General features: G+C 36.3%; 1 protein-coding gene across 1 annotated transcript; it reads left to right on the top strand.

Moving 5' to 3' along the window:
- Positions 1 to 10: 10 nt before the first annotated feature.
- LOC131794403 (potassium voltage-gated channel protein Shal) lies at positions 11 to 12169 on the top strand. The gene is made up of 5 exons (XM_059111923.2): positions 11 to 1461; positions 5647 to 5809; positions 6133 to 6210; positions 7336 to 7437; positions 8638 to 12169. Exons 1-5 carry the CDS (start codon positions 371 to 373, stop codon positions 9079 to 9081), a joined length of 1878 nt encoding a protein of 625 aa, XP_058967906.1. The 5' UTR covers positions 11 to 370; the 3' UTR covers positions 9082 to 12169.
- The last annotated feature ends 4497 nt before the right edge of the window (positions 12170 to 16666 follow it).

The raw sequence follows: 16666 nt of genomic DNA on the forward strand, positions 1-16666 counted from the left end.
TCATGGTTCTTGGTTCTCAATACTGTGCCGCAATTTGAGCCCGGTGTGCTGCAACATTTGATTGATTTTAAAGGCGATTTGTTTCCACATTTCGAAGCACCCGAGAAATCGAAGATTTGATCGAAATTACCATTCATCTGTCAACCTGAACCCAAACGCGTCCCAGGTGAATAATCGAGGTAGCGTTCGAACAAATGGTGCAAATAGATCGAAGTCTCAATCAATCCGTGGATGCGCTGGCATAAATTAAAGTGGTTGTTTGTCAGCAGAGCGACAACATTATACACCTGTCTCTTAAGCTCAGAGTAGATGCGCGACTCACAAGTGAGCTTGGATCACTTCCTTCGATGTAAGGCCGTCGCAATCAATCATGGCCACCGATTTAGGAGCATGGCTGCCATTCGCGAGGGCGGCCGCTGTCGGTTTGGCTCCTTTAGCAACGTCTACGATGCCACCTCCGCCAGAATCGCCAAAAAACGACGAGCGAGTTACCATCAATGTTAGTGGGAGGCGGTTTGAAACATGGCAAAATACGTTGGCGCGATTCCCGGAAACTCTGCTTGGAAGTGACGAAAAGGACTATTTTTTCGATTCGGAAACAAAAGAATACTTCTTCGATCGAGATCCGGACCTGTTCCGCCATGTCTTGAATTATTATCGCAATGGAAAGCTGCACTACCCGCGGGGAGAATGTGTGTCTTCCTTTGAAGACGAACTTTGTTTCTTCGGCATTTCTGAAGATGTGGTACACGATTGTTGTTGGGAGGATTTTCGTGAAAGGAAGAAAGAGTGTGAAGAAAGAATTTTCGAACCTGATAAACTGGAAGATGGTTCACAGAATGGGGAAGAAAACACTGATTCTACAATTCGCGAGAAGATGTGGACCGCTTTTCAAAATCCGCAAAGCTCGCGGCCAGCCACTTTGGCATACTACATAACAGGTTTCTTTATTGCTGTTAGTGTGATCAGCACGGTGGTAGAAACTCTTCCAACAGACGATGGGAAAACTTTTGGGGAGGCCAATCAACAGATTTTTTTCTCGATGGAAACAGCTTGTGTTATAGTGTTTACTGTTGAGTATATGGCGCGTTTGTATGCAGCTCCTAACCGATTCAAGTTCGCTCGAGATCTAATGAGCATAATAGATGTGGTAGCTATTTTGCCTTTCTATGTTGGACTCTTTATGCCAAATAATTCTATAAGTGGAGCATTTGTGACCCTGAGAGTATTTAGGATCTTCAGAATATTCAAATTTTCAAGGCATTCAAGAGGACTCCGCATCTTGGGTTATACACTGAAGAGTTGCGCGTCTGAGTTGGGCTTCCTGTTGTTTTCGTTGTCGATGGCAGTAATAATTTTTGCGACAGTTATGTACTATGTAGAAAAGGTAGTCCCTAATACCAAGTTTACAAGTATTCCTGCGAGTTTTTGGTACACGATTGTTACAATGACTACACTAGGGTAAGTTCAATTCTATTTCTAATGCTATGTTAACTTAGATAATCCATGTACATATAAAAGTTTGTTCAGAACATTTTATGCCTTATCCTGAGAGGGAAAGCTCTTCTGTGAGAGAACTTTGTATTAATTTATGAATTAACAGCTACAGTGTTCGTTCGAAGATGCCTTTTGTATGTTCGTTATATTTTTTGCACGGGACGTAATCTTGGAGTTTAATCGGAATGCAGTTATCAAGTATCTAACAGTTTTGTGCACTGACACAGTCGTATGCCGGGTCGAACGTGCATATTTATCGCAGGCTATCACAGATCTCCTCTCAAATCTGCTTTCATTTAAACTTTTGTTTACATCCTAGTATTGGGTTCGAACGAATCTTCAATTCACCATAGAAAACATTTATTTAGGTTGCATATGTGTATATTTCTTTCTTTCTGCTTTCGGCCATTTCTTATTGATGACTCTGCGATCTTAAACTAAGAACATGTTGTTCAATGCCTTGAGCTACGCTTGAAGCCGTTTTTCCCGCCAGTTTTTACTTCCGTGGCGAAAGGAAAAAAATTCCCTTTGTTAAAAATGTTGTATTAGAAGATTTTTCTTTATTCTGATATGAATTGAGCTAGATACTTTTACAACAACAATATTGCTATGTCTGCTGTTGGTGTATGTTTACACTTAATTCTCAAGTGGACGATTTCGGATAACTACACAGTTTCCGTTTTTCTGGTGAAGAGAAACTTGAGTCGACATCACACGGTGTATTTGTGGTCTTCAACTTGATAACGTTGCGATAATTCTTAAATGAATTAAGCTTACATCAGTGTTTTTGCTGGAGATGTCACTCTTTAAAATCTGTAAAATAAAATTTAACAGCTTTAAAATCTGCCGTAAGGATATTCTAAAATTTTGCATATTTATATTTTTGTTGATTTTCAATGTCGCGCGATTTAGGAGAAGGTTCTGTTATCTTTCCTGAAATAAGTTACTTATAAACACGACTGTACAAAAAGTTCACTTTTTTGTGTTTTGAGGAATGACGAAGCTCTTCGTTCATAAAACGGCCAGACTTGTGGGGTCTTTGAACAACTGTTTCTTAGAAAACAGACGTTTCTACTCTATGCACTTTCCTGGTTGCGTTATTTTGAACGCCAATAATAACCCCCCGTGTTAATATAACTGAGTTATGTCTTCCTCTGTTGCGGAATATGTGTACAAAATACTTGTAGCAAAAAGGATCTTAAGAATCAGAAGATTCAGGCTCCCTGTATGTGGTAAATTAATAAGGAATAGACGAGAATTTACAGGGAAAAATTTAACAGCTGGTGGAAATTGTTTACGCTGTAATAAAAATGCACAGTTCAGTAAAATTTTTTCAGGATTTTTGCTGGATAGATACAAAGCAAAGCAACTATAAACATAGTGTATTTCCTTTTCACATGACGAGTTTGAGATCAGCGCAAGTCTAGGAAGCATCTTTCTCACAAGTTCTATTCATTTGTTAACATTTAAAGTAAAAAGGAAGCATTTGCTGTCAGGAGATCATTCTTGCATGAAATAAGAGTCAATAGGGCTTGTGAGTGTTCCTTAAACCTTGAAAACAATACGCGAATTTTGTGTAATTAATGGTTTTTAAGTCACCATTAGACAACAGAAATGTAGTTAAGTTATCTAGCTCTTTTTGTTCACTATGTGTATCATTAGATCATAACTTTGCATTTGTGACTTGTCACAATTTTTCGTTTTCAAAGTTCACTGATCCAAACTGTCCTTGAGTCTGTCACTGTTTTTATCTCATTTAGAATGCAAGGCTGGACAGTTCACCTTTATGAATATTTTATTGGCTGTGAATATTTCTTTATTATGGAAAGAGCAAGACATTTTATCATTTTTTCTTTTCGTTTTTCAGGTGATTATAAATATTGAAAGAAATAATATCTTTGTTTATTCACAACTGTTTCATTCATGTTGTTTGTAATAATTTTGCTTGGAAAAACATCTGTTATATTGTTTTCTTTTTTGAACCAGCAACCACATATGTTAAATAGCCAGTAGAGTAATTACATTTATGTAAATTCAACTCATTTACCAATCAATTTATTTATTAAGAAATTCTGTATGTTATAGAAGTTCCTGCTTGTTCACAACCTACTGACAAAGATTGATCAGCAAATGTTGTACCTTCTCATCATTAAGTCACTAAAAAGATTCATGTGTTTCGGGCTAGCTAATTGGTAAATAAATTCAACCATCTTTCCTTGGATGATTCTGAACTATATTCATCAGTCAGATGCTGTATTTTCCTTTTATTTGCTTGCTGTTCACATCTTATAGCGGTCTCCACAGTTTGATATGGGACTTTGTTCTATTTGTTCTCTTTATTTGCTGCACAATTACCAACTGCATGCATAAGTATAATAGATTTGTGTTGTCAGCTTTTTTCTTATCATTTATTACGACATAATGGGATGAATTTCCCTAATTTGGCCTTTATCTCCTCATTTTTAAACTAAATACATTCTGAGAGCCTGTTGGTCTCAGGAATGGAGAAATGTCAAAATTTGAGAATTAAGTGGTTTTTCTATCTTTGAGATAATTCACTAACACCATGTTATTAATAGACTCTCTTTGGTTTTAATGATTGAATATGACAATGTATGATTTAAATTGCTCAACAAATCTGTTTGTTATGCTTGTCTTTTTTCGTCTTGCCTTTTCAGTGAGAAAGGATCAGACAAAAGAACACTTGAAAATGTCACACTTAAATCAAACTCTTAGATAGTAAAGAAGTGCTTATCTTTGTGGTGTAATTTGCACTTATTATAGTGCTTCCTTTTCATGAGCTGTTCATGGACCAATTTTTAAGTATGTAATTTTAATAATAACCTAATGCCTTTGATGAAGTACAAATTGTTTTTGTCATTGCATGTCTTAAAGATCTGTTATTATCATGGGGATTGAAAGTAATGGCTATTTGGCAAATCTGAAAATTGATGAGTTTTTTTGAAAATCCCTCAAATTCTCCAAATTAAGTTAATGTTTACTGTTCAGTACTATGGGCCAGGTTGCAGCAGAGTGAATTCTAATGTTTTCCAATTTTCACAAATTGGCAAAAATGTAGCATTGTCCAAATTTTGGTGACATCACAGTCATGCATCCTTTGATCAAAACTTTAGTGATTACCATCTACATAGATCACAGACACATCTCGCTCTTAAAAGGCAAAGAAAAAATATTGCACAAATTACTATGTGAAAATGGATCTTTTTTTTCCTACTTATCTTTTGCATTTTGGTTACCAGCTGTGCAACATGAGCATGAACAATTTTTTTTTATCCTGCCATTGTTGGTGCCAAACAAGACTGGCAGACCAAAGTATTATTGTTTCCCACTGAAATTTTATTCAGGCATGACTTACTTCACAAGACAGCTAAATGGTTGAAAAAGGTGACTGTTTGTTGTGCCAAAATTTGGAAGCCCCAGAAGCAGGAAATCAGCTCCTTTTAAGATTTACAAAATTTTTGCAACCCACAAAATTTGCACCTATTTTATGCTACTGTGGACAGACTTTTCATGGAAACAAACGAAAAATACTCTTGTGTGATCCAGCTCTAAGTTCTGAGGGAGATGGTCACTCAGTAATACAGAGGCAATTAATATTAAAACAAAGTCAAACTACTTCCCTTGATTAAACAAGATAGCAAAGATATGAAAGGCAAAAGGAATTGTTTTTGATTTTGAGGATACATTATTCATGAATATTTTTCATAAAATGTGATTTGGCAGCACATATTTATGTACACAATTGTGTAGGTTTGTTCTTAATGCATGGTAATTCCTAGTAATAGACTAATAGGAATTTGCTGCCGGATTGGGATTTGCAGTGAAAAAGGTGTAGTGTTATTTCCAAAAGTGACTAAGATGGGGTCTATAATTGGCCACTGATGATGGGGTTGGGACTCTGAGAGGCCAGTGGCACAAACCCAGCAAAAATTAACTCTGGGGTTCAGAGGCAAAGAAATGGGAGGGAGGTAACCTTAGTTTTCAAGTGTCCATACTGTATTTTACACTTAAAAGCTAGTAGTTTTCTTCTATACAATAAATTTTTTAAGGATTTTTGCTTTTACACCTATTTGTTCCTGCTGCTTTTGATCTGGATAACATACTTTTAACATTATTTTCTGTTTCTAGTTATGGTGACATGGTACCTGAAACTACTCCTGGAAAGATTGTGGGTAGCCTGTGTTCACTCAGTGGTGTTCTTGTGATTGCCCTGCCTGTTCCAGTGATTGTGTCAAATTTTAGTAGAATTTACTTGCAAAACCAAAGAGCAGATAAAAGGAAAGCTCACAAGGTAACAAATAGATTTGGTATGCTCTTTCATAAAGAAAATTACAATTTAGAACTGTGCACAATATTAAGCTGACCTGTAATGTGAACAAAGAAAGACATCAGTTAGGGGTGAATTCAATGCCAAATTCTCCATACAAAACATCATGAGAATTGTATGGCAGACAGTAAGGAGAATTACTAATGAGATTTTGAGAGTGAAAGGATTACATCATGCCAAGGGTTTGTTACCAGACTAATCAGAGAAAAACATTTGGTATTTTGTTGCATGAGTATGTATTCAGATGTCAACTTTTTTTTTTTTTTTTTTTTTTTTTTTTTTTCCAGAAAGCACGTGTGTCCATTTCCAAGACAATGGCTGGTACTGCTTTGGTCTCCCCACCTGATAAAGAAAATGTTCCTCTGGCAAGTCAAGCATTTGAACAATTTTGGTTGATTCTAACTCTTACTTATAATATTTTAACCCTTTAACTCCCATGAGTGACGAAGACAGAATTTCTCCCCACAATATCAATACAATATCAGGCAGACAGGTGATGAGAAAAAAGAAAAATATCAATTAAGGGATTATAAATTGATCAAATACCAGATTCTCAAAATTGACGCCACAAGAACTGTATGACAGACAGTGAGGAGAATTACTACAGAGATCTTGGGAGTTAAAGGGTTAATTTTTTGTTTTGATTTTGGAAAAATGTCCTCATGAGGTGACCCTTCCAGTGAATGTCGTTTTCATCAGATGTGTGGTCTTTTTTGAGTTACCTATTTACTGCATTTAATGCCACAACATTTATTTAATGTTATGTGTAACCCCCACAAGATTTAATTAAGGGTAGCATTTATGTACAAATTAAATTTTTAACCAAAATCATCATGGATAATAACAGCAGTAATTATTAATTAGCAGTAATTAATAACAGCAGTAATTGTTACATAAACTAGAGATGTACGTCAAGTTTCATTGTCTTCCCATTGAAATTCCAAGAAATATTATTAGTTTTACTTACTTTTTGTTTCAAACATTTTTTTTCATAATCCTCAGATAAATGTTTTGGCTTCTAATGGTTGGGTGTGGTGTTTGTTCATAGCTTTACCTTTATCTGCAGCGTGTAATTTAGGGGTTGGGCAATTATTCAAGGATTCATTATTTTCAGGGCTGTGTTGGGAGTTTTGGCCATTTATGGATTGGCTTTGTGGTAATAGCATCAAAACTCTCTGGTTTTTATGGGTTTTTTTTTCTGTTATGGTTTGCACTTTTTTTCTCTTTTTTTTTGTTTTTGGTTTTTGGTAAAAAAGTTATGAGTGGGTGTTTGAATTTGGTTACTAGTCTCTGTTTGGCAATTATGCACCACAACTGTGCAAACACGCTGTGGAAATATTTTTTTTCCTGAATATATAAATATTAGAAGCTCTGTTCAATGAAACTACAAGTATAATTATAAACTAATTTAGCCTCTTCTTAAAGCTTTACCATCTCTTAATCCATAATAAACCATTTTATTTAATCATTTCACTATTTATTTTGCTTAGGGTGCTGGCCTAGAGTTGACACAAATTCCAGTTAGCAATAAAGAGAAAAACTATCTTGATGAACAGCATACTCATCTACTTCAGTGCCTGGAAAAGGCTACGGTATGTAGTTATAAGCCAGTGAACCCTTTACACCATAGCAGTAGTATTCTATATATAGTATCTATACTTCCTTTGGTACTGACAAGCAGAATTTGTTTCATGATCAAAGCCTCTTTTGTTTGTGATCTTTCCTTTAGACCAACTCATGATCTTAATGAATGGTTCAGCAGTTTTCCTGCAAGGAAAAATTAGATGTTGGTTACTCCTAGTTTTTAAAGGGTCAAAATAGTGGTAGTAGTATCACATAAAACTTCAACAGTGAAAAGTTCCCTAGAGCCTTCTCTTCATTTAAAGAAGTTATGTCTAAAGTTAGGAAATTATTACATGAGCTTCAGTTGCATAGTCTCTGAAGGACTTTCACAGATTTCCAACACTTATTCGCTCCCCCAAACTAATTTTATGCTACCCTTGGTTAGTTTCTCCAAGAATAATGATTCACATCCCTACACATGTATTTTTCTTTCTTTGCTTGGTTGATTAAAAGAGAATTTTAAAAATTAAATCATTAGCCAAAAAAAGAAAAAAAGATTTTATCAGTCAAACAACATTGTTGGATAGGAAAGGGTTGAGAGTTTTGAAAAGGGAATCATAGGTACAGCTGTTATAATTGTTTCTGTCCTTGCTGTTATTCCACACTCTCTGTGGAAATCTCTATATCCAAGATAATCTCACTATTTTGATTGTGTGGCTCTATTGGTTAAAGTAGTTGAATGTTCGGACAAAAATTATGTTCATTATTTCAAAGCTTTAACATCCCCCACCCTTACTGTGCAACGTCCTATGCATTTGAACTTTTGAAGATCCCTCTGTTCAAATTTTCAGCGGTGTGGGTTAAAATTGTGTTCAAATGCCCTACCCAAGTGCTAGTGCTAGTGCTAGTCAATTTCTACTCACTGATCAAGCTTTAAAACCTAGACTAGCTGTGTAGACCTTTTCTTCTGAGCATTTTGCTCACAAATGTGAAGTCTTAACCTTAACTTTAAAGATAAAACAATTATATTCCACTGTAAAGACTTGACACTTGCAGTTCAAATTGCCCACCCCAGCCAGGCAAGGTTCAAGAACACTGCTTCCCAGGCACCTGTGACAGTCAAATTCCTGTGGGTTGCTTGGGGAGGTGGGGGAATGTTGAAGCTTTAAATTGATTGGCACATTGTAAAATCAACAATGTTCTTTACTTTTTTGGCTGGTGTTTTTCAGGCACGGCAATTTGTTGAAATGGAGTACTCATACAAAGGAGAACCAGTGAGGAAGACTCCCAAGTTGTCATCTCCTATTTGTACTCCATCTGGTTCACCGATTTCCTCATCTGTTTCACTAGCAGCAGTGTGTGACAATGCCTGCTATAACCGAAACAGCTACACAGGGAAATGCATGAAGCGAACAAGATCTTTCTCAGAACCAGCACATCAGCATGAAAATGCTTTTTTCCCAGATCATCTGGAAATGAATGATGTAAAAAGCAAGAACAAAGTGAATTCTAAACCACACAATGATAAACAACCAATGAATGTCACCACATCAGCTATTGTGACCCTCCCAGATTTTGAAACTGTGGCAGTTCCAAACAATATTCATGAGGGAGGTGCCAATCGCAGATATGAAAATTGCAATAATCGTAAAGGGTCTCATACAGTTATTTAAATCGATGCTCATGAAGTAAAATGAAATTCCAAAGTGAATTAGGTAGTGTGCAAGTTAAATCTTGGCAAGAAGTTGTTCCTGATCAGCTTTGTTACATATGATGAATGAGAAGTTTTGCTCACCTTCTGGCCTTACAATGTATTTACTGACAAAGAGATTCAAAATTATTACAAATATTAGTTGGAAATTTTCTGGATATTTAAAAAAAACAATTTATTATCGTCTACTACAGCTGCAAAAATTGATATTTAAAAATGTTTTTTAGAGTGGTGTTTTAGTGCCACAAAATTCAGTGGCAGCTTTAAACGATTGGTCCATCTTTTTCAAATGGAAAGTTTTGGTGACCTTTTTACCAAATTCAACAAAGTGTCATTTAAACCAGAATGTGCAGTGCACAGTTCTTGCTATGGGCGCACAGTCGTCAATGATATTTAAACAAAAGTTGAATTCTGAAGACATATTTTCTACAAAGTCAGCGGATTATGAGACTATTTATAAGTACAGATAATCAAGATTGAAAAGGATCACGGACTGACCCGGCTTCACCCAACCTTGTATGACTGAGTTACAGAACACTTCAACTGATAAGTGGAAACATATTGCATCTGCTAAAGGAAATAGTTGTGGTGTAGGTCAAGGAGATACCAATGTGACAAGCACAGAAACATAAGCAATCATATGGATCTAATAGGACCTGATTGTCTTATGTACCAATTTTTGGATATACAATTCTTGTGTCATCAGGACTGTTGATCTTTCCGTCCAGTCAGGAAACTATGAATGTTAGTTCTGAAGTAGAGTTGACTCTAGTGGAACAAGCTTGTACAACCAGCTGGCAGCTGTTCTCAGGGTCAGTAGTTCAGAAGAATGTGGCATAGGTACAAATGGAGTGGAAAGGAGATACCTAGTTTCTCTGTTTAATTGTCATTACCAGCTGATTATTGCACAAGGAACCTCATCAGCTGCATACATGGCAGGCTGCTCACAAGACAAAATGCAATGTTACAGATCAAGGCCAGACAGATGCCTTTTACATTTAGCCTTCAAGGCAAGTTACTCTGTAATTGCTATACAAGATGGCAAAAGTGGTGAATTTCTCAAATTTGTCAGAGAATTGAAGTGAAAAGACCAATGGCTGAAGTTTCAAAATTTGATCACCTTGGTGTTCTTAACTTAAGACCTGGAAACTTGAGGACTTCTTCATTGTAATCTCTTTGCAATTTAGGCATGTACCAATAGGCTTCAGTAGTCCAATGACCATGCACTTGCAGATAGGAAATAAGGATTTGCCATCTTCAATTGAGAGACATGAAAGACTGAGGGCATGCATGTTGCAGTAACAAAAGGATGAAATTAATCATATTATTTATATGTCAAGGTACTTCCAGTAGCTGTTTAATTTCCTGTCTTGCTTTAGACAAAGCATGGCAGAGCTCTTTATTTTTGCTCTTTTCCTTTTTAGCATGTAATTAAATTACTTATGGGGTACTCTGCCAATATGCAAGGGTCTGTATGTAAATCAATTTTTTAAGTTGCATAAAGTGCATATTTTGTGGTGATCATTTTCATTTTTTTTTTCTTTTTCTTTTAATCACATTCATGCAGTCATTTTATGAGTCCAGTCTACTTTTAGTCTTGATTCGTGGGTATTATTATAATATTATTCTGGTGAATACAGCTGTTTAAGTGCTCTGATGAGATAAGGGTATTGGATATTTATCATCAGGGAATAATTGATGAATTTTTGAGAAGTAATTTGCAGTCCCCATTGAGAGATTTTACTTTTGTAAAGAACAGAGGAATGGAGTTAACCCTTAAACTCTCAAGATCTGATTTTTGATTCTCACTTTTAGCTGCTACACATTTCCTCATGCATAAGAAACAAGAATTTGGGGTTAGATCAGGATATCAACTTCTACCTGATAAGTTTGAGTATTCTCATTATCTGTTTGCTGGATAATGTATGGATATTATAGGGAGAAGTGACATGTTAATCACTTTTGGGAGTTAAAGGGTTAAACATGGGTGATGCGAGGCATAAGGGAATATTTACTGCTACTTGTCTCACAATATTGTCCCAATGTTGTGAGAAAAGTTGCTCTATTGCTATTTCTTTAGAGTCTCCTTTAAGTTGTTGGTGCTTTTGAATTTATAGAAAGTATTTATTTATTTATCTATTTATTGTATACATGTTATTTCGTGGCTGTAAGCATCTTCTTTTTCTCCTTGGAGATCTTACTTTCTATGAAATGTTATCCTATGTTAAGGCGTTATTTAAGCTATTTTTAATGATTGCTGAAATTTCACAAATTGATTTCTTTTCTGTTTTGGGTTGATTCCTAAAATGTCTGCAAACAGGTTTTGCATTAAGTAAATTTGTTATTAGTGCAGAAGTTGTTATTTTAGTGATCATTGTATATAAGAACAAATGTTAGCCTGTGGGTTTTGGTATGTTTTGCATTGTAAAAATAGATATGACTGTTGGAATGGGTAGAAACTAGTGGGGAAATTACACCTTGAAATTTTGCTTTAAGCAGAAGTTGGTTCTCAAGATAAGCTTCTTCAATTAATGGAAGGTGTACAGTGTCTACTGACAATTACTAATCTTAAAAGTAAACTGTCAAATAAAGTATTTGTGTTATTTAGGGAAGATTTGTGAAGTCAGCTCTTCTTTTTTCAGTGAAACTTGCACTTCTGTTTTGGGTTATTGGAATATCTTGATTTAGCCATAAATTCAGGCTTTTCATTCTTATCTGTATATATTGCAGAGCTTAACCCCTAGAGTTACCACAAAGTGATGTAAATTGGTCAAAATATGAGATTTAACCCACAGCAGCAAACATAATTAAGTTCTCTTTTGTTGCTCAATATATATTTATATATTTATATACAATATGTAGTTAAAATAAGTTTATGCATGGTCACCAGTTTAACAATAGTCCCAGAGTTATATGATTTTACAATGTGAAAGTATTATTTAAGTTTTCTCATTTGCAGCATTTGTTCATAGGTAATATTTATTTCAGGAATTGAGCAAAATGTACCTTGACAATAAACTAAAATAATAAAAAAAAATGATGCTAGTCTTTTGATCGTCTTGATCGAATTGCAATTATCGCCTTACTAAATTTGACTAGTCCCTTTGAAAAATATAGATCCGCACAACGTAATTAATAAGATCTTCAGACCTATTCCTCCCGCGGAGTAATTAGCGATATTGATTAAGAACATCAGCAAAGTTGAGCATCCAGATGTCCATTTTTCCCTCGGCGTTTCATCAATAACGCGTAATGGCGGCTGTGTCTTTGATAGTCCCAGTAAGTCTGTACTTTCTTGGCGTATTTTGCACACATTTACTCTGGCCAGATGTATATTTCGCTGGCAGAGTCATCAGTGAATCTAATGGCTTCGAAACTCGGCCGACTCTCGCTTCATTTAACGTGAATTTGGTGATATTCTTCGACATTCGTCGCCACATGGCTATCCGCCATATTGGATTTTACAAACCATCAACCGCTTACTTTGCAGCAAGGGTCAAGCGATATTCGAACTCAGAGTCGACTTTTCAGCTGGAAAGGTTAGCAGTCAGTGGCGATATTTCACCAAATCCAGGGCCTGATAAATGCAGCACATGCTTAAGATCTATCGCTCGTAATCATCGTGTATTATGCTGTGCTTCATGTTCAAGTGAGTACCACATTAAATGTGGTGGTGTGAAGCCTTTCGAGTACAAACGCATGCAGCAGTTTGCAAACCAAGTTTGGATCTGCCCAATGTGTATTTCTAGACATTTAATGGAACAGCTACCATTCTATGATGTGAGCAATTATATTACTGAATCGTTGGCAATTTCGGAGGAGGTAGTGGAGACTGACTTGGAACAGGAGGACGCTACACTGATGATTGACCCACTTCAAACTGCCAGACAAAAGAATGGCAAGGATTTATTGGTGTGTCATTTAAATATAAACAGTATCCAGAATAAATTTGAGGAATTGAAGGATATTATTCTCAAATCAACTGTGCAAATTATGGCTGTAAGTGAGACAAAAATTGATGGATCGTACCCAGATTGTCAGTTTCTCATACCGGGTTATTATTTACACCGGAATGATAGGAAGAAAGGAGGTGGTGGAGTTCTCATGTTTGTTTCTTCCAAGATACAATCTAAGAGGATATCCATTGAAAGGAAATACAAAACAATCGAGCCTCTGGCACTAGAGATTGGCCTTAAATCAAGAAATGCAATAGTCGTGGCTATCTATAGGCCACCAAAGAAAGTCACTGGAAGTTATCAACTATTGCTAGAAGAAGAACTGAGCCATATTTCCAACTGGGCTGGATTGCAGTACTCAACTGTTATAATGACTGGTGACTTGAATTTGAACAGGCTTAAGCCAGATAGCACTGAGGGTAAACTACTGCTTGACCTTGAAGTGGAACAGGGATTTGACTGTATGATAACCACACCTACAAGGATACAAATGCAAGGATCAATTACTACACACAGTCTGATAGATGTTATTCTCACCAACCAACCACAATTGTTTGGTGACTGTGGAGTATATAACCCAGAGATCAGTGATCATGCACTTGTATATGGGTTCTTGAATGAGAAGGTAAAACCTCAAAAAGGCAAGATTGTTAAATTTAGATCATTTAAACATCTTGACGCAGAAAAGTATAAGGACGAACTGATGCAGGCTCCCTGGCATGTAGGTGAAATTTTTGATACTGCTGATGATAAGACCAGTTTTTTGGAAACATTGTTATCTAGTATTGTTGATGAGCATCTTCCGGAAAAGAAAATGAGAGTGAGGACTCAAGATGTCCCTTATATGACAAACGAATGGAAAAAAGCCATTAGGGCTAAGGGAAGAGCAGCAAAGAAATATCTGAAGGTGCAAAACAGAGAGAATTGGGAGGCTAAACGTAAAGCAAGAAACGAGGCCACTAGACTCAGGAGAAAGGCGATAAGGGAGTATTGGAAAGATCAAACTACTAAATTGAAATGTAAGCCTGGTGAGTTCTATAAAACATTTATGCCCTTCTTGAGTGAAAAGAGGAATAAGGGTACCACTAATGAGTTGAGCTTAAACATTGAAGGAGCGATAAGTCATGATCAAAGTAAGATTGCAAATCATCTATGTCACTATTTTTCTACCATTGCTGATGGTATTGGTGACACAGAAGGCATTACTGACTCTTCTTTTGTGACTCATTCAAGTGTTCGGAATATCACAGAGAATATGATAGGCCATCAAGACTTCCAGTTTCGGAATCTGGAGATACTTGAGGTGGAGACCGCACTGGAAAGTATTAACCCCAGAAAGAGTACTGGTTGGGATGGTGTCCCCCCCAAAGCATTTAAGCTGGGTGCTAGAGAACTATCAGGGCCTCTGACAGCATTATACAATTCATGTATAACATTGGGTGAGTGGCCTGCGGTATGGAAGAAAGGAGAGTGGACACCAGTATTTAAGAAAGAGGACCCCCATGAGAAAAAGAACTATAGGCCCATAACTGTACAAGTTACTATAAATAAGATTTTTGAACAGTTACTTAGTAAACAGCTTAATTATAGTTTCAATGATAAATTATGTGATAAACTGACAGCCTACAGGAAAAATCATAGCTGCGAAACAGCTCTACTGGCTATGACAGAGAATTGGAAGATATCTTTAGATGAACATAAAGTGGTAGGTGTTCTTTCTACGGACATGAGTAAAGCCTTTGATTCCCTCTACTATCCACTCACACTTGCTAAATTAAAGGCTTATGGTATTCGGGGGAACAGTCTAAAATTGTTGGACTCCTACTTCACTGATCGGTACAATAGGGTGAAGTTGGGATCCACAGTGAGTGAGTGGGAGAGGGGGTCAAGGGGATGTCCACAGGGCTCCGCATTTGGACCATTGATATGGAACATGTTCCAAAATGATCTGACATACAGTGTAAATTCTAATTCTAATATCAATATGTATGCAGACGACCACCAGTTCCATGCTGCAGGCAGTAATGTTACTGAGGTGCATGATAAGTTAATAGCAAGTGCCGAATTAGCCTCCAGATGGTATAGATCGAATTTCTTAAAAGGGAACTATGACAAGTATCAGACAATGACACTTGGGAATAAAAATAATGATATGGATAGTATTATAATTGATGACAATGAAGTTAAATCTACCAAGTGTTTAAAACTTCTTGGGGTATATATAGACAATAGGCTTCAATTTGATGAACACATTGCTAACATTTGTAAGAGGAGTAGCCAGCGTGTTGGAGTCCTGATGAGGCTCAGGAATATGATACCAACAGACACCAAGCTGAAGTTGTTTAAGGCAGCCATTCTTCCGTATTTAACATACAGCCATCTTGTCTGGCATTTTTGTAGGGCGAGTGATACTAGAAAATTGGAACGTATTCAAGAAAGGGCACTTAGGGCAGTTTACTGTGATAAGGGGAGTAGTTATGATAAATTATTAGACATGGCTAACCTAAGTACACTGCAGAACAGAAGACTACAGGACATAGCCATTCTTATGTATAAGGTAAAGAACAATTTATCTCCTAATTACATATGTAGCCTTTTTCAAATTCCACAACTTAGGTACACACTGCGTAATAATGATTTTGGTATACCTAGATTTAATACTGTCACTTTTGGAAAACATTCGCTTAGATATATGGGACCCAAAATATGGGCAATTGTACCAAGAAATGTAAGAGAACTGACATCCATATCATCTTTTAAATGTAACATACGTAGAATAGACCTTGTTTCTAAATTGACTGATAGTAAATGTGAAAACTGCCTTTTATGTAAGACTTAGGTTAGATTTTAAATTGTACATATATATTGTTTTATTTTTAAATTTCTCAAATTTTTAGGTAGTATTTAGTGTCCCCAGTTAGTGGTTGTATAACTGCTATTTTAGATTTGACACATAAATAAAGGTTGTTGTTGTTGTTGTTGTCGAGTTCCGAGAGCTCTTACTTCCCCTCCTCTCCCCCTAACCCCCTCTTCCACCGAATTTTGGTTAGCTACAGAAGTATGTAGTCTCAAATATTGTAAATCCTTCCCTTTGCTAGAATTCGGATATATTGCCTCTTGTTTTTAACTTTGACGAAAAGATTGAAAGATGCATTGTGCATTGGAATCATTCAGTGACTGCATACTATTCTACCATTTGGTTTTACTTTATAGAAAGTTTTTCGAAACTCCTGTTCCGTTGAGATATTTCAAAAGGAAAAGGACTAAAGAAAAAGGAAAGCGGAAAGAAAACAGCGCCCAGGAAGCAAAAGGGACGAAAACGGAAGAAACAAAGCAAATAAAAACCAAATCAGTCAAAACGTATAAGAAAGTTAACCGAGCAGTCCAGGACCACAGGATGACAAACATATTCATTTGAATTGCAAATTTACTCGAGAAAAACTAGATTTTTTCCTTTTTGATTTGTTTAAAATACACTTCAATTAACCTCCTGCCGCCTGCTAGAATTTCGCGTTCCTTTAACAACTCAAGCGTTGAAGAGCTACTTGGGTGGAGGGGGTAGGGTGTATTTTGATTTTGTTGTTGCTCAGA

Source organism: Pocillopora verrucosa, chromosome 11, assembly GCF_036669915.1.
Source record: "Pocillopora verrucosa isolate sample1 chromosome 11, ASM3666991v2, whole genome shotgun sequence".
Classification (NCBI taxonomy): domain Eukaryota; kingdom Metazoa; phylum Cnidaria; class Anthozoa; order Scleractinia; family Pocilloporidae; genus Pocillopora; species Pocillopora verrucosa.